Genomic DNA, 26752 nt, shown 5'->3' with positions numbered 1-26752 from the left:
TCTAGTTACCACCTCAGAAGTACTTCCTAAGTTGCATATTGGTCTCTTATATCACAATATTATTGTTTCATAATATTCTGAATTCTTTCTTGAAACTCTTGCACAGACCTGAATAATTTATTCAGTCATTTTATGGACTCATCAAGCAAAAAGACCTGCACCAGTGGAGAAAGTTTAATTATTCATGCAACAATAACTTATTATTTTTATTAACTTCCGTATCGTTTGTGAAGGTCACAAACACTTACTATCTTGGAAGATCACATCACCAAATGCCACTATTTCTATTTCTTGGAGTACAGTTTTACAGCCTAAGGTAGTCCTCAACCTATAACCACAATGGAGTCCAAAATTACTGTTGCCAAGCAAGACAATGGTGAAGTGAGTTTTGCTCCTTTTTACAAAGTTTCTAGTCACAGTTGTTAAGTGAATCATCACAGCTGTTAAGTTGGTAACATGGTTAAGTGAATTTGGCTTCTCCATTGACTTTGCTTGTCAGGAGGTTGGCAAAGATCACATGACCCTGGGACACTGCAACTGTCATAAATATGAATCAGATGCCAAGCGGCCAAATTCTGATCACGTGACCATGTGGGATGCAGCAATGGTTGTAAAAACATGGGGAAAACAGTCATAAGTCATTTTTTCAGTGCTGTTATAATTTAAAAGAGTCACTAAATAAATAATTGTAAATTGAGGACTATCTGTATAAATAGTGAAAATCCATGTCTTAGCTCAAATTAACTTCTAAAAAATCAGAAATCATTTCAGGGATAACAATACTAGGCTGAAAAACTTACTTGTTTAAGTATCTGTTTTTATTTCTGAATTCCAAATACCGAATACCTTCCAACCTTGCCCATTTCTCTTCTGATTCAAGGCAAGTCCTAGTTTTATATTCAAAATCATTCGCAGTAAATAGATAAAGAATTGGGAGTGTCCACAACCACTGGGGAATCTCTTCTTCAATACAGTAATCATAGGACATCATCAACTTATCCACCATACTGAAAGAGATAGAAGAAATTAAGATCTACTAAAATAATGTTTATCAGAATACCTCTGTAAAAGTAACTTGCCTTTCTTACTTCCAACAAAAATACAGTCATTTAGATTTATAACAAAATAACATAACTTTGTTTTTTCCACTATTCTGTACTACTGCCCCCCAACATTTTGACACTAATAAATACATAGAGAACATAGTGTAGGCTAGAGAAAATGCCTGCCTTAAGATAAGAGGAATCACATTTGCAAAATAGCTGCTGTGAAAGAACAACCACTGAGATTGTCTTTAATGATCTAGAGCCATGTTGGTGAATCTATGGCACTCATGCTACCTGTGGCACACAGAGACGTATCTGAGGGCACGCGAGGTGTTGCCCTATGTCAGCTCCAGCATGTATTGCCCAGCTGATTTTCAGCCTTTTGGAAGGCGGGGGAAGGCCATTTTTACCTTCCCCAGGCTTCAGGAGGCTTTCCTGAAGCCTGGGGAGGGTGGAAAATGGCCCCAATGGACCTACCGAAAGTCCGGAGACTTCAGTGAGGCCTTTGAACCTGTGGGGGGAGGTTGTGTGCGCATGCACCGGGGGGAGGACATTGCATTATGGGTATGGGTGCGCACCCTTTTGGCACCCGAGCAGAAAAACGTTTGCCATCCCTGATCTAGAGATCAAGCTACCTCCTTTATCAATAGCAAATGGGATCTGTCTTCAAATAGTGAACGATCCTTGGTTGTTCTTTACTTGAGAGGATTCACATAATTGGGACTTATGAAAACAGAATTTTAGAAATGTCTGTAAATTTATTAAAGAGAAAAAACTGAAATATCACACGGGCATAAGTATTCAGACCCTTTGCAATAATACTTGAAATTTAGATCCATTGCTCTCGATTTCTCTTGATTGTTGGTGACATGTTCCTATACCTTGGACTTGATCTGTGGTAAATTAAATGGACTGGACATGATTTGGAAAAGCACACACCTCTCTATAGAAGGCCTAAGCTGACAATGCATACTGTAGCAAAGCAAAAGTCATGAGATCACAGGAACTGCGTTCAGAGTTCAGAAACAGGATTATCGCAAGGCACAGATCTGGGGAAGGCTGCAATCAAATTTCTGCTGCACTGAAGGTTCCTAAGAGCACAGTGGCCTCCATAAGTCTCAAATGGAAGCACAACCAGGACTCTTTCAAGAGCAGGTCGCCCAGTCAAATTGAGCAATCGTGGAAAAGGGCCTTAGTAAGAGAGGAAGAACCCAATGATCATTCTGACTAAACTCCAGAGATCCTGTGTGGAGATGGGATAGAGTTCCAGAAGGACAACCATCACTGCAGCCTCCACCAATCTGGGCTTTATGGCAGAGTGGCTAGACAGAAGCCTCTTCTCAAACCAAGCACCACTCACTACCTGCCTAATATCATCCCAACAGTGAAGCATGGTGCTGGCTGTGGGAGATACTATTCAGCAACAGGGACAGAGAAGCTGGCCAGAGTTGAGGGAAAGCTGAATGGAGCAAAGTACAGGGATCTCCTCCATGAAAACCTGTTCAACGGCGCTCAGGACCTCAGACTGGGCCAAAGGTTTACTTTCCAACATGACAACAATCTTGAGCACACAGCCTAGATAACATGGGAGTGATTTAGGACAATTCTGTGAATGTCCTAGAGCAGTGTTTCCCAAACTTTTGACATATGTGTACCCCTTCTATAATTTTCGTAATGCTGAGTACCCCTCATAAAAACATATGCTTTAATAAAAATCAAAATATATTTATTCTTTTTTTTGTACATACGCAAAATAAACGAAAGTTATATTATAAAGAACATTTATTTGATTCAATGAGAAGGATGAATTTGTTTATGTTGAGATGATAGATCATCATAATTTGGTTCCCTGGTTGTTAATTTTAATCTGAGATGCGGTTCCACGTCCAATAGTCTGTTCCTTTTTTTCGACTTAATGTCTACAAATGCAGAAAAAGCAACTTCGCATAAATATGAAGTTGGAAAAGGCAAGATGTATTTCAGGACTTTTTCTGTTAAAACCAGATACACATGTTGCATTTGTAACCAGAATGATGTTAAAGTACACTCCTTATATTTATTTCTCAAGAATCCGTCCGAAGCTAACTCCAACAATTGCTCTTCTTCCGCATGCGACAAGCCTTCTGGCATGGATGTTGTGTTAATGTTGAACGGATATCTTATCCATTCAATATTTTTGTTTAAATCAGGGAAATAGTTTTTCAAGCCAACTTGCAAACTCTCCAAATGCTGTATTATGCATTTCAGAGTATTAGCCTCAATTTTAGTAGCCGAACATGTTATAAACTCATGAAGAGAGGGAAACGAGTCTACTTCTCCATTCCCAACTCTCTTTTGCCATAAATTTAGTTTTGCGATGGTAGCGTTCACTTTATCTTGAACGTGAAACAATGAAATTTCTTTGCCTTGTAACGATTAGTTGAGGCAATTTAAAACAGAGAATATATCTGCTAAGTATGCTAGTTTACAAAGCCATTTCCAGTCCTGTAAACAATTTCTCAACTCAAATCTATCATTAAGAAAGCATTGAAGTTCTATTAAGTGTCTATTAAAAATAATCAAAATCAGTGGAACTTACTAAAGCACGATAACAGGCGCCCGGAACTAACTATTAAAGAAGTAAGTTGTCTCTGTAACGAAGTGCAGTATATTCACGCCGTGTCACGCCTCACAAGACTGTCTAACCGTTAGATAACACTGCAATTCTCCGGCGTTTAAACAGCTCCGCGGCTCAACGTCAACTGTTAATGTTCCCACAGTTTAAAAATGGCCGAACCCGAGCTGCGCGAAGGATGCGCAGAAGTTCCCGCCATAATGAGTTGCGATACGATGATGGCTCCAGTTCCCATGTAAAAACTGTGATACGCGCCTATTTCTTTCCTTGTTCTGTGGGCGCAGCTAAGCACGGTGCAGTGATATTCCCACGTGATCCCCATCAAACTCCAGTGCAACGCGTACCCCCACCAAACTCTTCCCGTACCCCTGGGGGTACGCGTACCACACTTTGGGAAACACTGTCCTAGAGTGGCCCAGCCACAGCCCTGACTTAAAATGCTATTGAACATATCTGGAGGGACCTGAAAATGGCTGTCCACCAACAGTCGCCATCCAACCTGAATGGGCTTCACAGGATTTGCAAGAAAAAGGGGCAAAAAATCCCTCAATCCATGTGTGCAAAGCTTGTTGTGTCATACTCAGAAAGACTCAAAGCTAAAATTGCTGCCAAAAGTGCTTCAACAAAGTACTGAGTGAAGGCTCAACATACATTGGTTTACAATTACTTATACCAATGTGATATTTCAGTTTTTTTCCTTTTAATACATTTATGGATATTTCTACAATTCTGATTTCACTTCGTCATTATGGGGTACTGAGTGTAGATTAAATGTAGAATCAGTCTGCAGCATAAAAAAATTGACAAAAGTGAAGGGGATCTGAATACTTTTTGAATGCACTGTAAATCTGCACTTTCTCTTCCTCCCAACTACACCCTGTTGTTGTTGTTGTTTATTCTTACTTTTTCTGTGGAAAGGAGGGGAATGTCTTCCGGGAATAATATACAGAATGCGTTGTGCTTTGGATATACAGAAACCAATGACCTGGTCAATTACGGAGTGTCCATCTTTGATCAGAAGTAATAACTTTGAAGGCTTGCCCAACAAGCAACCTTTTCTAATGATCATAATGAATACTGATCATTAGATCAGTACTGATCATTTAATCAACAGTGTGATGAATATTCTAGTGCAGGGGTCTCCAACCTTGGCAACTTAAAGCCTGGCAGACCTCAACTCCCAGAATTCCCCAGCCAGAAAATTATTGCCTTCTATGGTGTTTGTGCTTGAGGACAAACATTCTGAGAGAAGGGAACAGATTTCCCCCCACCTCTCTCCCTCCCTCCATGTATTTTCATCTGTAAGAGAGAGCATGAAAATAAGGTAATTTTACACACATAATTTGCTTTATAAAAAAATGTAATTCGCAGTTACCAATTCAATTAATATTTCATTTTGGCCTGGCTCTTCCCGTTTTTGAAGTGTGGCTTTTAGCAGATATGAATATTTATATCTGTCACATTAGCAGAAACAAATATTTATATCTGTCACATGACAGCTAGCATGGTGCAGAGATTTAGATGCTCAATTAGCACCAAGAAGACCAAGGTTCAAGCAGATCCTCAGCCACGGAAGCTCTCTAGGTGATTTTGGGCTAGTCCATCTCTCCAATCACCTACTTCATAGGGAAAACTGATAAATTTATAGACAAGTAACTATTAGTAGCAATTCATGTCAAATCACTAAATATATGCTGATCTTTTCAGAAATCTGTCACATTCAAAACTATTAGTACCAAAAACAGCAAAGCAAGCATCCAACGTGTTTAATACACCCAATTCCCTTCCTCCCAACCGAACCCACCATTTTTCTACCTTAACCTTCAGTATCCTGACTCAACCCTACATTCTATATGCCCCAAAGTCAAATTACATACCCTGGACACTCTGAAAATGTCTCTCTGAAGTGCTTGATTTCATTTACATCTGCTGGTAATTTCTTCGGACAAAGAAACATGAATAACTGTTCCATTCCCTTTTTGGACAGTGAAAGATTGTAATCTATTATTAATGTAAACGTGACCAATGCTAGGCCTAGTTGATCCCACATTGAAGTGTCCTGTTTGAGGATGTTACTTGATTGTTCCATCAAGTATTCCACAATCATATCTTGCAACTTTAAAAGAGAGGGAGGGAGGAGAGAAAAAAAATTGCATGTTTAAACATACATCATATTAAGGCATAAACTATAGCTAAAAAACAAAACATCTAGGTGCATACATTTTTCTGAATCAAAACCAACGAATACACATTATAGATAACACTTTAGAAGGCTAAGAAATGGGTTTAAGTTAAACTATAAATATGTTAGGTTCTACAACTGCTGTTTCTCAAATAGTGATTGTACAGAGGTGCTGGATCAAAAAATTATCAGACTCAAGTGTCCAATGGATCTAGATTTCTGCAGTGACTTAACTCCATATTTTGTCTTTTTTGTGCATCTTGAACTCAATATTCAGCCCAGTTTAATAACTTGGCTGTATCATTTTATTCCAAGGACATTGTAACAATTAGCACTTTGCGCTGCACAGTCAAGATGCTACAAACCTTATAGACATTTGGCTACAAGGTTCTTCTTGGATGTATAATAAAGAGAATGTAATACCTGCTGTTCTTTAAATTGTAGCTCTTTCCATTCCTTCCGACATCCTTCATGTATCATTATCGTTTTATTTACAGAGTAAAATTGGTAGAACTGCTGGAAAAAGCTTTTGATGTTAATCTGACTCCATGGTTTAAGTATACTGAAGAGGCTGTCCAGCATTATTCTTGCTGCTATCAGTTTCCCATTCACAACATCCTTTTCCTTATCTTTCCAAAATGGAAAATGATTCTTCATTTTCTTCCACCAATTCTCCTCGGGTTTAACGCATATTATATCATCATATTGATGCCAATCTGTTAAATAAAATATTGTTAAAGTTCTGAAGTGCAAGATACAGCCCTACTAGCTTTGCGTGCTAAATGCAACCACTTAATTCAATTTTCTTGCACACCCTGCTTCGTTATTGTTTCCTTCCATAGTCAAACCATGCAGACACACAGAAACAGTCATTTTCTTTCCATCTCTGTAGGTATTTTTGAGCTATATTCCATCCTTATTCATTTTATATTGTTTACGCTAGGATGTGTTATGAAATAGTGCTACACAATGAGAAATAAATGTGCAATTCCTACCTTTAGCAAACATAGGTGGTCCTTGACTTACAACAATTCATTAATTGACTGTTCAAAGTTACAACGGCACTGAAAAAAGGCACTTATGACCATTTTTCACACTTACGACCATTGTGGCATCCCCATAGTCACATGATCAAAATTCAGACTCTTGGCAATTGGCTCATACTTATAACTATTGCGATGTCCTGGGGGCATGTGACTCCCTTTTGCAACTTTCTACAAAGTCAATGGGTAATCCAGATTCATTTAACAAACATTTTACTAACTTAACAAATGCAGTCATTCTCTTAACAACTCTAGCAAGAAAAATCGTAAAGTGGGGCAAACTCACTAAACAAATGTTCCATTTAGCAACATACATTTTGGGTTCAATTGTGGTTAAGGGCTACCTGGACTAAAGGACTAAATTGCTTAATTCAAAGAAGAGCTTTAGTGACTATCAGCTTCTTAATACAGGTAGTTCTTTACTTACAACCACAACTAAGCCAAACATTTCCGCTCCTACACAAGGCATTTTTTCAGTGAGTCACATCCCATTTTATGACATTTTTGCCATATTTGTTAAGCAAATCATTGCATGTGTTAAGCGAATCATTGGGTTGTTAAGAAAATCTAGCTTTCCCCATTGATCTTTGCTTGTCAGAGGACAAATGATTACATGAAGGAATAGGGGGAGGGGGAGGAGACCTGGCAATGGCTAAGAGCAGGAAAGTTAAAGAAAGTGACCAAGGGACTAATTCTGGGTGCACAAGACCAAGCCTTAAGGGCAAATGCATAGAAAGACAGAATTGAGAAGGCAGCAACAGACAGTAAGTGCCACCCACGCAGGAAGCTGAAGAAACAGTGGACCACCTGGTAAGCTGCTGCAAGAAAATCGCAGACTTACTAGAGGAGAAGCCAATGTTGCAACGATATGGACGTGCAGGTCTCGATGCTCCGAGACCGCAGCCAATACTTTTGCCGCTGGGTGGTCCAATCGGACCTAAACCGTCGTCCCGAAGAGATGGTGAACAGGAAGAATACGTCTTACTGACCTCAGGGACATCGCAAAGTCCCTGAAAGAAGCAAGAGAAGTTCTCCAGCCAGCGACAAAAAATCCAGCCAAGGCTGACGAAGTCGGGGCTGCTCCAAAACGGAAGGATATGGAAAGAGAAAATGTTTCCAGCTGGTGAGGAACTTTTAGTGTTTTAAAAAGAGACTGCCTATAAAAACTTAAAATTAATCTAAATTGGAGAACAAAAGAATCAAGCAGCGGAATTAAATTTGGAATGGTTTTGGACAGTGGTTATCTTACTTTTTAAATGCTATCTTCATGGATGGAATTTATGCAAGCCTTTTGAAACAGATGGATTAAGTTTTCTTCTATTTTTTCTTTTATTGTTCTCTGTAACCTATGGACTAAAGTTTTCCTCTTTCATTGCTGTGGGTATTTTTCTAACTCATTTAAAGATTGGACTCTTTTTTCTAACTTGAGATACAAAAAAGATACAAAAGAAATTAGATTTGCAACAGTATTACTGCTGCTCAGAAGCTGGAAGGGTTTGTGTATTGAAAATGGAACACTTTTTTTTCTCCACTGATTGTTTTGACTTGGCACTACAAGGTTTCACTGCTTGGCTACAAAGAGTGATAAGAAGGGAAGCACACAGATGTCCCTTTGAAGTATATTTTTAATCAGAGAAAAGTGAAAACAAATGTTCTTTGTGAATCTATGTTTTAATTTTATTAACCTTCCAAGCTAGAGCAGCTGTGTTTGTTAGAATGGTACAATTTCAAAAGAAAACAGAAATCTCAAGTTTGCAAAAGATACTTTCAGAAATACAGAAATTATCAAATACATATGAAAGGATAGAGAAAAATCTGGAAGATTTAGAGCATATAACAACAAAATATGATGAAAAAATTGAGGAAGTTTATCAAATGCAAAATGGGGTGGTTAAAACTCAAAAAATCAAAGTGGCAAATGATTATAAAGATTAAATCTGCTGATATTTATGGTGATTGCTTTGTCTCTGAAAATGGAAAGAATGGAATACTGAAAGAGGAATTAAATGGAGAGGAAATTTATTCCAGACAGCAAGTTACAGAAAAAGAAAAAACCAAAGAATCTATAGATTTAAAGAGAGAAATTTTATTAGCAAAAGCATTGATAACACTGATGACAATCAAAGATAAGCTGAATAAGGAAACAGAAAGAAGGCATCAAGATTATATGAGAGATGTTATAAGCAAGGAGTTGTTAAGAGGAGTCTATACAAAGCTGATCAAGAAGATGATTAGAGGACTGACACCACATATGGCAGAAGATATGAGATGTTTTGCTATTGGAAAGATACAGGTTGATAGATGGAAGGATATAATTTAAAACTAGTTAAACTTAGTGAAATTTATTGACAATAGATATAGCTTAAATAAATGATAATGTTACTAATGTATACGTGTAGTGTTATGATGAGTATAATTGGATATGAATATTGAATGGTATCCATGTAAGGAAGATTAGAAATCCCTTTGGATTATACATAAAGGATAATGATAATGATAATAATAATGAAGAAGAAGAAGAAGAAGAAGAAGAAGAGGAGGAGGAGGAGGAGGAGGAGGAGGAGGAGGAGGAGGAAGAACTAATTAGATACAATTAAAGTTTTGATTATTAGGGGGAAAATGTTATGATATAGGATATAGTCAAAAAAAGAGGGATAAGAATAACAACATATATATAGATATGGGTATAACAAGGAAACTGGATGTAAACTTTAAATAGTGATTTGGAAAGGGGATTAGAAAACTTTGTTATTAAATATTATGAATGTTTAGCTAGAATAGGACATAAGGATTTAGTGTTAGTGGAGGATTTTAGAAATAGTAATTGAAAGGCCAGTATGTGGTTATGTATTAAATTTTGGTATATTTTATGATGGACGCTTAAACAATTATAGTCAAATGAAAATGGAGATATGATGGTGACAAGTATGAATATTTGAGTTAAAATACTTAAGTTAATATGAATTATGTTTGTTGACTTTGGAAGAGATGCACAAGTCTTTTTGTAACTAACTGATAGACTTTCTATAGCATGTAAACAAGGATGTTGTATTTGTTTTAAATTTTTAAAAAATTAAATTTATTTAAAAAAAAGAAAATTGCAGACTGACTAGAAGCAGCAGCATGACAAAATAACAACAATGGTGCATTGGAAGATCTGCAAGAAATATCATTGTTGTCGATAAGAAAGACAAAAAAGGGGGTGGATAGTGGATTGTGGCAATGCCTGGAGACTGCAGAAGAGAAGAGAAAGAGCTGCAGAAGATAACAAAATACCAAGACATAGAAATAGAAATAGAACGACTTGTGGCAAAGGCAAGCAAGGGTAATGCCAATAGTAATAGGCCTCTTGGGTGCAATCCCAAAACAACTGGAGCACCACTTGAACACCATAGACCTGTGGTGGCGAACCTATGGCACGTGTGCCTCCTGAGAGCGAAAAACCATCCAACGCGCAAACCGGAAATCCATTCTGAACTTGGTAAGGACTCAATAGGTAGACAAAAATGCCAAACCCAGTCTGAACATCTGGCTGACCGCAATGATCAACAATAACAATACCAGTAAAATGGCAGAGTGAAGAAAGTAATAAGAAGGTAAGTGATACTACTACAGCCATACTACAGTGGGACCTCGGGTCCCGAACGGCCCAGACGAATGAACAATTCTGGTACCGACCCAAAAATTCACTTAATGTTTCACACAGTCAAAAACACATCCTTGGGTGCCCAATAAACACAGCCACACAATTTTCCCTTCCGCATGATTTTTGTGTGTGCGCGTAGTCAGTCTTGCTTCTAGTAACGACCAAATCAGGTGCCGACCAAAGTCCTGGAACCTAAATGCTGGAGATGCGATTGTGCTGATGCTACGTATTATCATATATGGTGGACTTCAAAAAGGTTAAAGCATTTTGGATAAAAATATGGTGGATTATGCAAAATATTTTTTAAAAGATGATAAAGTTTAACCCTCAGTTATTCTTGTTAGGTATAACTACTGATTGTACTGTTATAGAGACTAATTTGATTCTGAACCTAACAACGGCAGCAAGACTGTTGGTGGCGCAATACTGGAAGAAGGAAGATTTGCTGACTATTCAATGGACATTAAAAGTAACAAACTTAGCAGAGATGGCTAAATTATCAGCATATCTCAAGGATCATTCAGACGAGAAATATAAGCTGGAGTGGAGAAGATGGATTGATTATATTCAAAATAAATATGGGACTAAGAAACTCCAGATAGCCTATGACTGATGAAGCAAGGAATGATATAATTTGTTTAGAGTTAGCTCAACAAAAGAGGAGTTAAAGTACAAGTGAAGGATGATGCTAAAATCTGTTAGTTTACTTTAGAATATGATTGTTAAAGATTTATACCCTGTATTTGCTCTGGGAGATTGGAGGGGAAGGCTGGGAGGGGGGAGATGGGTTTGAGTGGGGGAGGTAAATATTTGTAAAAGCTTTTTAAATTTTTAATAAAAAAAACAAAGTCCTGGAATGGATTATGGTTGGCACCCGAGGTCCCACTGTATCTGGGTAAATATACACAGACATTCGGCAGCACTGTTAGAATTCGGTGTTCAGCACATTTGATGACATGAGGGGGGAAAAGTCTGTCTCTGTGTCTTGTTGTTTAGGCATGCAATGCCCTGTAGTATCATCCGAAAGGTAGGAACTGAAACAGTTTTATGTCCAGGATGTGAGGTGTTTGTATAGATCGTCTCGGGGCCCATTCTGTCCCACACAATATATAAGTCTTCATGGAAAGCAGATTGATTGCAATTGTTCTTTCTGCAATCTTAATTATTCATTGAGTCTGTACCTGTACCTGTCCTGTTTGGTTGCTGTATCAAACTAGACAGTTATAGAAGTACAAATGACAGACTCAATAATTCCCCTGTAAAACTGTTACCAACAGCTCCTGGGGCAGTCTAAACCTCCTGAGTTGATGGAGAAATATAACACTGGGAAGATGGTAACATAAGGAGCAGTTTCTTACCTGTACCATCTATCAATTCTGATGATAAAAACAAGGAGCGATTTAGATTTGATCCATTTTTAACTTGTTTGTAAATGAATTCATATGACAATTTGTCACTTTTAACAATGTATTTATAAGAAATTGCTTTATCCAGGTTTTCCTTAGAAATTTTGGTGCAGCCTTCAACCAGATGTCCATGATTTCCAAGATCTCTAGAATTTAAAAAGTTGTATTTTAGCAACAAAGCAAAGGCAAGGAAGCAATTTCTTGTTGAAATAAAATTTTAGATTTTATTCTAAAATCTTAGAATAGAATGCAGAACAACAGAGTTGGAAGGGATATTGTAGGTCGAATCCAACTAGTAGAAGACCCCTATGCCATTTTTGACAGGTGGCTTTTCAGAATCTCTGAAGCCTCCAGTGATGAAGCACCCATAACTTCTGAAGGCAAGCTTTTCCATTGGTTGATTGCCCTCACTATCATGAAATTTCTCCTTATTTCTAGGTTGAATCTCTCCTTGGTCAGACTCCATCCACTATTCCTTGTCTGGCCTTCAGATGCTTTGGAAAATAGCTTGACCCCCTCATCTCTGTGGCAGCCCGTCAAATATTGGAACACTGCTATCATGTCTCCCCTGGTCCTTCTCTTCACTAGACTAGCCAAGCCCAGTTCCTGAAACCGGAGCGGTCTTACATTTCTTATTATATACACTCGCAGTAAAAGTGAAATGCAATACAGGTAGTCCTTGACTTACAATCATTCATATGAATGGTCTTCGCACTTACAACCAATACAGCATTCCCACATTCATGTCACAAAATTTGGGTGCTTGGCAATCAGCATGTAGTAGGTCATATGATCACTATTTATAACCTTCCCAGCCAACTCCCGGTAAACAAAGTCAAGGGGAAAAGACGTATACTTAATGACCACGATTTTTTTAACAGCTGCAGTGATTCACTTGACCGTGGCAAAAAGGGCATAAAATTGGGTGTGACTCACTTAACAACCACCTCACTCAACAACCAAAATTCTAATCTCAATTGTGGCCATAAATCAAGGACTACCTGCACTATATCTTCCTTTTCACTTGCAAAAGAAACAGGCCTTTATAAATCTCCATCAATAAGTGTAATAATGGCTGTGGATCTGCCACAATTTTTAAAAAATGACAATAAACTAGGACCGATTGCCATTCTTTGCAAATCACATAAGTGCAGCCCTCTGGGATCCAGCATCTTCTTGTGCTCATTATTAAATTAGATGTAATGCCCATTTCTCCCTACTGAAATACAAGTAGTCCTCAACTTACAACAGTTCATTTAGTGACTGTTCAAAGTTACAACAGCACTGAAAAAAGTGACTAATGACCGTGTTCACATTTACAACCTTTTCAGCATCCCCGTGATTAAAATTCAGATGCTTGGCAACTGATTCATATTTATGACCGTTGCAGAATCCCAGGGTCATGTGATTACCTTTTGCAAACTTCTGACAAGCAAAATCAATCGGCAAGCCAGATTCACTTAACAACCAGGTTAATAACCGCAGTGATTTACTTAACAACTGTGGCATGAAAAGTGTTAAAATGGGACAAAACTCACTTAATGAATTTCTTGCTTAGCAACATAAATTCCAGATTCAATTGTGGCCGTAAGTCAAGAACTATCTGCATTAGGAGCAAGTTTCCTCTTGTATGTATGAAGTGCTAATGACAAGAGCATAAATCACACGATATAGCAAATAAATCTAAGAATATGCTATATCATGTCAACATATACTTACTTGGTACAGGTCAGCTCACATACAGTATCTTCCCAGTCAACATAACCAGAAAGTCCCCCTGCCATAATTATCACTTTATGCTTGTCAAGATTTATCTTGAAGTCCTTAGACAGAATAGCATGGAAATAAACCGTAATAGTCTCCATAGGTGACTGACTGCAAGACAGAATAAAAAGAAAGATGATTTCCATATTAATACTACTTAATTATGATACATAACACACATTGATTTAAATTACATATATATACTACCTCAAATGGAATACCTCTTCAAAGGGTGCACAAATTTTCAGTACTGCTAAAAATATAGTAAAATAAACACACTATCAAAATACTGTAACAAATTAAAGCAGTAGCTTGATAGTGATAGTATTGTGAGCTCTCCAACACTGAAGTTAATAAAATTATCTTTAGCATGCACCTAGCTTGTAATAAAATTGGTACAGTATTTACACTGTGGGCACAATTGTTAGTCATGTAGTATTTTTCAGGATTAATTTTCTTATTGAACTACAGTTCTCTAAGTCAATCCAAAAAGTTAATAAATCTCAAATCTGAATATTTAAGAAAGAAAAAAAATGAGGTTTTGTCTGTCTTAGGAGACTGTGCGCATAATTATTGGGCAACTATTAGTGTGCAGAATTATTATGCAATAAATGGAAAACAAAAATTTGCTCGTCTCAATTGTTTATTTGCATCTGTTAAAGTGAGAATAATAAACAACTCAAAATGTACAAACAAACATTTCTGACATTTTAAAAAAAATCAGTGACCATTGTATCTTGTCCCATAGTAGCTTTAGTCCTGCTTAGAATTTGAATGGGAGACTACAAGGCAATCCCAGGACTAGAAGTTATACTAGAAAATTGAAAATTGATACAGACAATGGAAGCAGCGAGTCACTCTTATAGTTTTGCCAAAAGAAAACCTCATGGATTGTCCCGATGACCACTAGAAGCTGGCTTCATTCAAAAGACATTTTACTCTCATGTACATCACTGAATGGAAATCAGAGATCCATGTGGACCTTTAGCTCTTGGTTGTTGTGAGGAGAAGAATCTATTATTTCCACAGAAAGCTTTTTAATCAAAAAAGGGAAATGTTGAGAGGTTGCTGTATCTGCCAGCAGAAAGTGCACTCATGCAAGTCCATCATCAGGAGTCAAAATGTTCTGTCTGAAGCCAAATGCAATCGATGGCACTTTAAAATTTCAATTATCAGCATAAAGCATTTTTCTTCAATAATCAGATGGTACCATTCCCAACTGTTTGATTCGGCTTCCGATTTCAAACAAATCAAAGCATTCAAAAGCAGAATGTCGATGAAAAGAAAACGAGACTTCATTTGCAAGCTATCCCAAACAGAGTTTCTAAATGAAAGCAAAATCAAATGATCTCTTGTACCTACTGGAATTCTTCCATGTCTTCAAGATGTTGGACTGCCACCAGACCAGACAGGCATGGTTGGAAGCCCAACTCCTCTGGAAGACACCAGGTTAAGAAAGACTGATATTTCCCCTTGGGAGAATTGCAACAGAATAGCCTCACCTACACTGTCAAGAGCGTACCTGTGTTTAATAAGAGCTCAAATCAGAAAGAAAGGTAGACATGCATGTTTAGCAGCATTCATGATATCCTTATAATGGAAGGGGAGAAAGAAAAGCACTAAGTTTACACACAAACACACTAAATAAAAATTAAGCAATCAAATAAATGTTAAGCATACTGGAATTATTTTCAAATAGGAGGATACTTTTGATCAAGCCTGCTAGAAGCTGTGTAGTTTCCACTGTTGCATATTAGAGAAGCCTATGAAGGAAGGAGGATTGTAAGGTTACAGTTCTACTGAATCTGAAACTTCCAATTCATTTGGATAAGGATAAAAAAGAAAATGGGCTTTTGTGGAATTGTGTTACAATTATTAGACCATTATATTAAATGTCAACTTATGTACTATATGTATGCATGTAGAATATGTCAGTGGCAAATATCACACCATACTTTGGTTTGGCAGCAGGGATTTCATGGTTGCTTTCTTCAGCACTGGGCTTCTTGTTTGTTGTCTGTGGCCCCTGATTTCCAGCATCAGCAGAATCCCTCCTTTCCTGCCCAGACTCTTCCACTGGAGTGCATATTTTATGTCCCTTTTCAGAGACATTCTTCTGCTTGGCCGCATTTAGCTTTGCTTTCTGTAATAAAGGCGTATCAGATACACAAAAGCAAGCGTTAAAAAGTCTCCATGTAAATAAATCCTTGAATAGCCTAGAAGAGTTTTTGCTAATCTGCTGTGCCACAATTAGGATAACAAAACAAAAAAAAGGAATTGCTCATTTGTATGATGTTTACTATCTGGTTGCCAGGAAGGTGCTCTTGCTTTACACAAAAGTTTCCCTATCAAGAGGTCACCAAATATAACTTATGCAACAAAGAACGTTAACATTGGCAAGTGTTTGTCCACGAGTTCGTTCAATTTAAACTAGTAGAAGAAAATGAAGTTAATAATTTGGAGCATGTGAAGTCCCGGTAGAAATTTTTCATTATTCTCTTTCTGGAGACTGCTATAAGCCTTAGTTATATGAGCCTGGGAGGTTTAATTCTCAGTCACTGATAGCTCCTATTTCTCACCACACAGCACTGAGGTTTGGGCTTTCTCAAGGTACACAGATATTAATTATGTTAACAATAAACAACTGCCTATCTTCAAGGTTCAGAAGTCTCGGGTAAAATGTCGATTAAACCATGTGAAGATAAGATAAATTGCAGGAATATGCTAAGAATAACAGGAAATTGCACCATCATATTAACATGTGGCTTTTTCCTTCTTTGCAATATTCTCCTCAAACCACACCATGTCTTCTTGTTTTGGACAGCCATCAAATAAGCCAGGTAGAAATCCAAACAGTAGTCAAGTCTTCCCAAGTTCACAATTCTGTTCTTACAACTTTTTTAATGATGGAAAACAAGAAATATTCAGAAGAATTATTCCTATGAGGTTTATAAGGTTCATTATATTTTATAGAAGATTGTAGGTCAGCTCTCTAGCACAAACTAGATGCTGATAAAATTGCTGGAGTACCCTACATAGCCTTCCAACATAATATTTAGCTGGCTAAGACTGTGGGTGTAGATGAAACGCTGTATTCATTTAAAATCAAAAGCAGTTGGTTTCAATAGACTTTGAAATCTAGATCTGTTAAGTTTTCAGATATTATGTTCCTTTCCCTTATACTAGAACTATGGAATTCCCTACAACAACGGTTCCCAAAGTAAATGCTGGTGTCTGCAAGGGTGCAGCAGGTAAATCAATTGTTGAAGCTTCAAAATTACTTTTAAAAATACTTCAAAAATTGATAGTCTAGTAAAAATTTTATCCTCAGATGCTCTGCAGGGGTGACAGATAATCCCACCTCAAGTTGTCACACTTTTCATATGTAAAACTAATTATCTCTAAGGATGTACAAATGCTTCGAATCCCAGAGATACAGCAAATATTTAATTACGGGACAAGATACATTTATTACTTCACAAAAAATAACCTTCTATGTGATTTATTATTTAGCTTATGCAGGGGCTTTCCTCCTATAAAGGCCATTCAAGGTGGCCAACTATCAATCTTGCACGGTAATCCAGACAGGAAGCACTCCCAGTTGAATGAATTCCACTTTATTATAAGATTAATAGTATTAAAAGCCTGAAAGTCAATTCCCTCCCTCCCCCCCGTTACTTTTACAATCTAAGAAACTAGGGAGGGTCTCTTCTGAGACATTTGCCATACCCACATTCCTTCTGCAGGCTCGTCTGCCTCTTATCCAACCATTCCCTTAGCCATGGCTCTTCCCTGGTCATTCCCACATATTATTACACTAACAAAAAAGGGATTGAGATATATGCTACCACAAATAAATTGAGGAATTTACTTTTGAATCAGAACTCTTCTGTTGCTTGGCCTCTTCTGTTGCTACTTTTGAATTGCTATTTTTCACTTCAGATTCAGGGAAACACCTCTTTGTTCCAGAGTTTTGATGTTCAGTGCTCAATCTTGATCCTTTTTCCTCAGTAGATGTAAGATTAACACTGAGATCTGAAGATCTGCTATCTGTGTCTCCCTTAGAAACAGGTTGCATAACACTTCCATCTGATATACTAGATGTATTCTGTGATAGTTGACCAGACTCAATTGAACTAGTGGCACATTGTTTCTTGCTAGGATCTTTCTGTTCACCAACTATATCAATTTTTCTGGAACTATCCTCCTCCATCTTCTCTCCTGTGACAACAGTAACAGCAGGTTGACTTTCTGTATCATTTTTCTTATTTTGCTCTGACTGACTCTGGATTTCTGCTCTGTTCACACATTCTTGGTCCTGATCTGCATGGAAGGAGGTATTTCTAATCTGGCCACTACTGTCATTGGTGGATGGCATTAAGTCAGTCGACTTAGCTTCTGAGTGTTGACTTTCTTCTACTGGGGTTTTCACATCAGCCACATCTGGGGTAAGTGAACAATCAAGACTGGGTGGAGCTGAACTTAAGCTTGAGAAGGAACTATGCAATTCACTATCTGGAGAAGTCTTCTTCTTGTTCCTTTTCCTGTTCTTCTACAAGGAGGAAAGAAAAACAGGAGGGTGCTTAAAATGGAAATTCGTATTTTAATGCATTACAGATAATTCAAATAACTAAAGTTATCCTTTCCTCATTAAATATAATAGAAACTTCCAGATTTTCAGCACTTCATCATACTATTAGCTATATTTTTATGTTGGTCTTTTGAAATTAAAATAAAGAGAGACTAGATTATCAAATCTTGCTCTCTTCCTGTGATACTTCAAATGACTGCAAACTTTGCTAGTTTGCTTAGTTTGTGTTCTGACCCCTCCTCCCCTCTGTCCAGTAACGAATGCCGAGACAAGCTTAGCTGGAATGCCACAACACTTTATTGGCAGGACTATAAATCTTGGTGGCTGAAAACCCAAACACAAACGAACAGATAAAGAACCTTGGCAGCAACCCAGACTCCGACAGATACAGATAACAGCTTCTCCAGCGTTTTTTCACAAACAGTTCAGACCAGATTACTTTAAACGGTTGTGTCCTACAAGAAGTATCCTCCCCAAAAGCTCTCCTTAAATAAGCTCTTGGGAGGAGCCAAGCCACAACCACCTGGCTTAATTATCTCTGAGGAGTTTGTCTCTGACGCAGCTGTTGCCGTTGCATCTGTGCCCGTCGTAATCTTGCGTCAGGGACAAATTAATTCTTCTCCACTGCTCCATGCCTCAGGCACCTCCTGGTGGCCAACCAGCCTCTCTGATACCTGCTCTGAGTCTGAAGTCTGCCCAGGGTCCTCCATCTCTTCCATAGCCGACTCATAAGGCTCATCACTATCTGAGTCCCTCAGCAGATCCAGCAGATCCTGCTGGGCCACAACAGTTTGTTACAAACTAAATTTAACCGCATTCTATTCCAAGCAAGCCATGCAATAAAAGAGTAGCAAAGACAAACAAACTGGGAGGAAAAATGGAAGAAATGTAATCAGGAGCACAGAAAAAGAAAATATTGATTAAAAGACTCAACAGACCAGTTACAGGTAGCCCTCAACTTATGACCACAATTGTGCCCAAAAGGTTTTGTTGCTAAGTGATATACTTGTTTAGCTGAATTTTGCCTGATTTTACGACCTCTTTTGCCATAAAGGTTTCCCCTGCCCACTCATGTCAACTCTAGAGCGCGGTGTTCATCTCCATTTTCTAGTCAAGGGAGCCAGCATTATCCAAATATGCTTCCATGGTCATGAGGCCAGCATGACTGTATGTCGAGGTCCACAGTACACGGTTACCTTCTCACCAAAGTGGTACCTATTTATTTATTTGCATTTGCATGCTTTCAAACTATTAGCTTGGCAGGAGCAAGAACGGGAGCTCACCCCATCATGCGGTACTTGGATATCAAACTGCCAACCATCCGGCATCTTAACCGTTAGGGCACTGCAGCCCCACCCTCCTGCCTTTTGCCACAGTTGTCAAGCAAATCACTACACGTGTTAAGTGAATCATGTGGTCATTAAGCAAAGTTGGCTTCCCTGGTTGACTTTGCTTGTTGGAAACCAGTGGGAAGTTTACAAATAGTGATCACATGACCCCAGGACAGTGCAAGTATCATAAATACATGCTATTTGCTAAGCATCAGCATTTTGATCACATGAATATGGGCGCCAAGGTGGCGCAGTGGTTAAATGCAGCACTGCAGGCTACTGCTAGATCAGCAGGTCAGCGGTTCAAATCTCACCGGCTCAGGGTTGACTCAGCCTTCCATCCTTCCGAGGTGGGTAAAATGAGGACCCAGATTGTTGGGGGCAATATGCTGACTCTCTGTAAACCGCTTAGAGAGGCCTGAAAGGCCTATGAAGCGGTATATAAGTCTACTGCTATTGCTATAAAAAAATGCTGAAACAGTCATAACTATGACAAGCATCATAAGTCACTTTTTCAGTGCTGTTGTAACTTCAAACAGTCATTAAACAAATGATTGTAAGTTGAGGACTACCTATAATAATGTTCTAATTTGATTGCTTATATTCCGAATTCAACCAGCAGCAGACTCCAGAGTTAATGCTTTCTTCATAATAATTTGAAATAAATGAAATACTAGAGCCCTCATGGAAGCTATATCTCAGTTAAATGAGGGAAAATGAGAAATTTAATGACATTGTTCTAGATTAAAATGCTCAAGATGTCCAATAGCAATCCCTTCTTCATTATATTGTAAACAATTATAAAAACTATAACCCGATTTCTTTTTACCTTACTGTGAAAGCACAAGACAATAAATGCTTTCTCATTATTATTATTCTTTTCATTCATATTTTAAACCAGTCTGGATTTCCTCCCATGAAAACAGCAGGTCTTCCATGGAAAGAGATTAAATAATACCTTCTTAATTTGAACATTGGACATATTTTCTTTTTAAATTCTTTAGGTTTTCCTCCATGAATTGCATCATTTGTGGTGCTGGGCCGTTTTTTATTTTAAGCAAAAAAAAAAATCACAACAATATCAAGTATTGTATAATATTTAAAGAAGGATAGAAACCTAAAGAATACACTCAACGCTGCTGAAAAAAAGCAGTGTAAACTGTAAAATAGGATTTTTACATCTTGTAATTTATTTCATTTTGGGTAAAGAAATCCCTTTAAATGTTCCTCATTTCTTAGACTTGCTGTTTGGATTCTCTCTCCAGCAACCCAATGGACCCAACCCAATGAATCCATTTTCATTTTCACTGTAAGCAAAGGTGACTTGCTTAAATATAAAGACAGGGGAGAACCAACACACCCAAAATCACAAATTTTCACTGGAAAACAATTTCACATGGACTAGCAAAACAGATGCGTTAAGCCTCCACAAGGGTTAGTGCATGTTGCCCATTAAAAGCCTCTGACTCCACACAACAGAAACTGCTGAGCAGCTTTTACAAAAAAGGGAAAAAGCAGAACTCCAAAATGTTTTCTAGTTGATAGTGAATTGGAGTGTTTCATGGAATCCATCTGGCATGCAACTCTCAGTATTGAAGAATAGTATACAGGTAATCCTTGTTTTATGACCACAGTTGCCAAGTGAGTTTCTCCACATTTTATGCCATCGTTGTTAAATGAAGTTGTAGCTGCTCCAACACTGGAAACTTTTAAGAAAAGATTGGATAATCATTTATCTGAAATGGTATTAGGGTTTCCAGCCTGAGCAGGGGTTTGGACTAGAAGACCGCCAAGGTCCCTTCCAACTCTGTTATTCTATTGACTTCTATTGACTCACTACAGTTAAATTAGTGATATGGTTGTTAAGAGAAGCTGGCTTCCCCACTGACTTTGCTTGTCAGAAGGTTGCAAAAGTTGATCACATGACCCCCCCCCCCCCGGACACTACAACCTTCATAAATGTGAGTCAGTCTGAATGAAGCACCTGAATTTTGACGCTGTGACCTTGGGATCCTGTAATCGCCATGTGTGAAAAACAATAATAAATCATTTTTTTCGGTGACATTGTAAATTTGAACAGTCACTAAATGAACTATTTCAAGTCACGAATTACCTGTATACTTAAAGAAAATATTGTAAAAAATATACCACATTAATAAGGAGAAAGAGAAACAACCATTTTCTCCAGGACTTGTATTGTTAGAGAAACTTAAGTTAATGCATTAACGTTTCACACGTAATAAAATATACCCTTATTTTAGTATGATACATCACATGAAAACCACTCCTTATTGGAAATAGAAAGGCCAAGAAAAAAATAAGTACTAAAAGAAGTGTTGTATATTTTTTAAATATACTGCAAAGTCTGGGATTTGGGATTTTTTTAAAAAAAAATAGAACCGGCAGATAATACAAAAGTTCAAGCTGAACTGCTCATGCAAATGGATTTTATAGCAACACACCCAAAAATATGTTTGTTTGTTTGTTTATTGGATTTATATGCCGCCCTACTCCCAAAGGACTCAGGGCGGCGTACAACATTAAAAAAAACACATATTACAAAAGTAATATTTATTTAAACAGACACTTATTATCTAGCCCAAGTAACAACGTCTCATGGAGACTCACAACTTTCACTTTGATGCGCTCAGTAAGAAAAGACGAAAGAGCTGCCTGCTGAAACGGCTGCTTGTGCACCGAATGCAATTCCTGCATTGGACCAGAAAAACAAACCTGGAATCCCAAAGATCAGAGCTTTGTTCCTGTGGCTCATCATAGGCATTTTCCTCCCTTCCAATTGTGAAAGACAACTGGCATATGCTGGGCCGGAGAAATGAATCCTGAACTTTCTGTTTTTCTCAAAAGCCAGCAAACAAGAACTTTCTAAAGCAGGGCTGTCAAAAAAAATCTCCCGGCCCACAGGTCAGATGCATCACGTGCTGGCCACACCCGGTTTAGTGAAGGGGAAAAAACTTGATACATCACATGGCGCTGCTGTGACATGGGTTTGACACCCCTGTTCTAAAGAGTGATGGGCTGGAAGAAGTCTTTTTTACCTCCAGAAAATTTTTCTCTTTCTGAAGAATAGAAAGGCTTTTTTTCAGCCAGAATCTTTAAGAGCAACAGAGTTGCTTGGAATACTGTCCCACGGAAGGGCGAAATCCATTTGACTATCATTCTCAAAAATGCTGCTTGAAAAAGTCCAAGACGCTGCAACTGCTAAGGAGGATTTTAGCACAGGAGCCCTTGAAGCCCCCCTCCATCCAGGCTACCAGCAGCCCAGGATAAAATCCCACTTGGCTTTTGTCATGGACTTTTCCAGCCAACGTCTTTGAGAGGGCTGCTTGGAGGTGGGACTCTGCCGTGCATGTGGGGCAAAGTCAACCTGGCAGGCAGCCCTTCTGCTCTTAAAGAGGTTGGCTGAAAAAGTCATTCCCAAAATGGATCCTGACGGATCTTTTTCAGGCAGACTCCAGGAACCAGAGGGAGTCCTACAGGAGCCTGCAACTTTCCCTCTTGGCTTCCCCATTTACTTTCTAAAGAAGCTGGCAGGGAAGACTGCAAATGGTGATCAAGGAGGGCTGGTCAACCCATCATAAATGCAAATGGGTTGCCAAGAGCCGAGGTGGCAATCATGTGGCCATAGGAGCACTGCAGTGGCCATTAACATCAAGCACCAGTTGTAAGTCTCTCTTGTTCAGCATCATAATTTTTGTATGGTTGCTGAACAAACGGTCGCAAGTTGAGTACTTCTATATGTTGGACTAGAGCTTAGGAGAGGGAGGGACATCCTTCAGCATCAAATTCGTATTTCCATCACCAGGAATGTCCTTCTTTTCAACTTTTTGTATCAATAGACTCCCCTAGAGGGAACCACTTTGACCTTTCAATTCTGTTTCAAAATCACACATTCATATTCAGAACAACAAAGTCCCAAATCTCAGAATAATTAGACTTGCGTCCAAGCAATCCGACAACTCATGACAATAAGATCAACCACGTACTAGAAAAGCTACCTGCTGAGAAATTGGGCATAGTTTACCGCCCTCCTTTAGACATGGGTTCTCCCTTCGTTTTTTTCTGGAAGGAGGATTATCATTTTCATCCAACATATTCCAGTCATCAACATTCATAGTTTTTATTGCCTGTTGAAAAACAGCCTTGCTTTCAGAGAACTTATTATTTGGGGGCAAAATATAAATGTTAGTTTTTAATGTAGTTATGTATCAACAAATAAACAAGTAAATGCAGCAAAAGCGAAAAAACAGAAGACTAGGAAGATGGAGTAATTGAAAATTCTCTCATTGCAAAAAGCGACAACTTTTCGATAAGAGCACAACTTGTATACAAATACACTAATTCTACTTACTCGCTTTTGGGAGGCCGAGGTGACCTTCTCAAGGCTTCCTGATGGAGACTCTTCAGATGCCCCATGTGTTTGTTCACTAGAGGGCTGTTCATCCACAAATGATCCTGACGAAAGGGAGCTCTCCATCTTCCATTCTCCCTCAGATTCCATCTCTGTCATTGACGTCTTTTCTGCATCCCTCTGCTCTGCAACTAAAATAGGATGCTTTTTGAAAGTCAATTAAACAGCAATCTGAACTCAACTGAGAGGCTGCAATGCGAATCTCAGGGACAAAGGAAGAAAAACAATTTGCTTAAGCTACTGAAACTATCAGTTTTCTACAGGGCCTTTTTATTGCAAAGTGTATTTACATTCCCAGGCATGCACTACAGGGAACATCAACCGTTCGGTGCTTAAATTGAAATGCACGCAGCTACTCTCCCATTTTAAAACAACTATGCACATAACCTCATAGGATAGTAATGACGAACCTTTTTGGCACAGAATGCCCAAACTGGAACATGTGTGCGTGTGCGCGCACCAGAGCACTGCAAACCCAAAAACCAGCTGGCTGTGAGCATGCCGGCCAGCTGGTCTTTGGGTTTTCGGCACACACATGTGCACCAGCCAGCTGGTTTTTGTGCATGCCAGAAACCCAAAGACCAGCTGGCCGGCACATGCATTCCTGGTTTTTGGGGGGCTGTTTTCAGGCTGGTTTGGGGGCCATTTTTCAGGGCGTTTTTAGGCTATTTTCTGGTGTCCTGGTGCCCACAAAAACCAGCAGGATAGCGCATGTGTGTACCGGAACACAGAGAGGTCTCTGCCTGCCACCTCTGGCACACATGCCATAGGTTTGCCATCTGATGTATATCTGAAATTCTATCTATTTTATCTGGTAGCAGCACTCATTCAATTGGAGGGGAACATATTAATTGGGACACAACGTAATATATCCATGAGTCTATAAATCTATAAATATAAAATGAGTCTTATGGGACTGTTACTATAGGACTGGTACATATTTTAAGGAAGATTTTTAGATTAATTTCATTACTTTAAAAGATTTGCTGAATTAAATATCAATCTAATTCCATAAACTAAATTACTCTATGTTGGGTACCCTACTCTAAGTTAATGTACTTCGTGACAGGAAATCAGTTCTTTTAAAAAAACATCATTTATTCTGAAATGAGATTTTTTTTTAAAAGGAAGAGAGAAAGGTTAGGGGAGAGAGAAAGGCAACATACATAATTTTATTATTTTAAAGCTTTTTTTAAAAAGTTCAATGTCAGATTAGTAGTACATTTACAATAAACAATCTTGGTAGGACACTCTACCACAGTGGTTCTCAACCTGTGGTCCTCTGACAGTTGGGGCGCATGTCATCCCAAGGGGTCCAAGAAGACTCATAGAAATGTTGTGATTTAAATCTTGAATTAAGTTTTGGGGGCCTTGGCCATGGTTCATGGCAACAAAACATATTTCAATGAGGTCCGTGGTGAAGAAAAGGTTGAGAACCACTGCTCTACCACATTCAGGACATGACAGAGCAAAGACAGCCTATATAAATTCCATTTATCGTTTTTTTTACAGACCATATTTTGATTTTTTTAATTACTATTTCAGTTCTTACTTTAAAAAAAAACCAGTTGCATCTGATCGACCGATTCATGGCTGAGACTGCGACAAACTTACTTTGCACACTGCCAGGCTGAGGAGTCAAGTGATTTCCACAGTTACTACAGAATTTGTGGGATGCATCTTGAGTGTAGTGACATTTAGGGCATTTAATGCCCTTCTTGCGTGACCGGCGACCCAGGGTGAGGGTTTTTTTTACAGCCTGTCCGGAAGCAGAAAAACAAACGGGAGGAGAGTTACTCATACTAGTAGGACGGATAGCTGTGCAGCCGCGGCAAAAAGAAAGTAGCGAGAGAAAGGAAACGTTTTCGGTACTGTACGATAGGCGCAACTCTGCTGTTGCCGCCGCCGCGGCAGCGTCCAATCAACGCCCGCTATGCAAATTGAGGGTAGATTACTTTCGTTTTCCTCTCCAGTCACCTGCGCCCAGTCTCCCCAATGGCAACAAGGAAAGCTGCAGAAGCTCAAGTTACTCTTTTAACACCTAGGACTACATCCCACTTAAAGGATCCCAAGCCACTATTTCCCCCCCAAAGGATCGCAACCACGAAAACAAAATATATTTTGTTGCGTGAAAATATCACTTTCGGTTTTGAAAAGCAAGCACCTACTACTGTATTACGCTCCTTGTCTGACACTCCTTAGGGCGTAATGTAGAACAGTGCCAGATCCCAGAAGAGGGCGGGAGGGAGGGAGGATAGCATAAGTAGCGTTTCACCAAAAACGAAACCATGGACGGATCGAGCCCTCTGCCATCTTCCCCAACCGTCCTTCACTTCGGATCACCGGCGCCACACCCACGAGGGGCTGCAAATGCACAAACCACCCAACCTTGGGAAGTTATTAGCCATAAGGAAAAAGATCTTGCAAGGAGGGCGGTCCCCGTGTTTCTCTTTGGGCCACAGTCCCTAGGTTTTTTCCGGTGCAAGAGGCAGAGCCGCCTCTCCATTTTCCCATAGCGACCAACGGACCGAAATTCCCGATCTACCGCGACGCTACGAGTTACAAAAAGTCAGACTGGTTCCCCCCCCCCCGCACCCCCAGCGCCATTTAGCCCAAATTATCCCTTCACATCCCAACCGGAAGAGATGGTCGTCGTAACTCCATCCTTGTTTAAGCCGAGCTCCTCGGCTGTAAAGGAGC

The 26752-nt window shown here is 38.9% G+C and overlaps 1 protein-coding gene across 1 annotated transcript in view; it reads right to left on the bottom strand.

Annotated features, from left to right (window-relative positions):
* The window catches only part of RNF213 (ring finger protein 213), a 137624-nt gene that overhangs the window by 110660 nt on the left and 212 nt on the right, over window positions 1-26752 (bottom strand). Inside the window, exons 2-11 of the mRNA XM_087710140.1 lie at window positions 25667-25811; window positions 23993-24183; window positions 23640-23768; window positions 17573-18253; window positions 15657-15844; window positions 13657-13812; window positions 11890-12083; window positions 6266-6558; window positions 5538-5776; window positions 801-1007 (exon numbers count right to left, since the gene is read on the bottom strand). Coding sequence (XP_087566266.1) covers window positions 801-1007; window positions 5538-5776; window positions 6266-6558; window positions 11890-12083; window positions 13657-13812; window positions 15657-15844; window positions 17573-18253; window positions 23640-23768; window positions 23993-24151 — 2246 coding nt within the window. The 5' untranslated portion in view covers window positions 24152-24183; window positions 25667-25811. The remainder of the gene's footprint in view (window positions 1-800; window positions 1008-5537; window positions 5777-6265; window positions 6559-11889; window positions 12084-13656; window positions 13813-15656; window positions 15845-17572; window positions 18254-23639; window positions 23769-23992; window positions 24184-25666; window positions 25812-26752) is intronic.

Source organism: Thamnophis sirtalis, unplaced genomic scaffold (genome assembly GCF_051295495.1).
Source record: "Thamnophis sirtalis isolate CommonGarterSnake01/CBP01778 unplaced genomic scaffold, rThaSir2_p1.2 scaffold_3, whole genome shotgun sequence".
NCBI lineage: Eukaryota > Metazoa > Chordata > Lepidosauria > Squamata > Natricidae > Thamnophis > Thamnophis sirtalis.
This window is presented reverse-complemented; position numbering and strand designations above follow the sequence as displayed.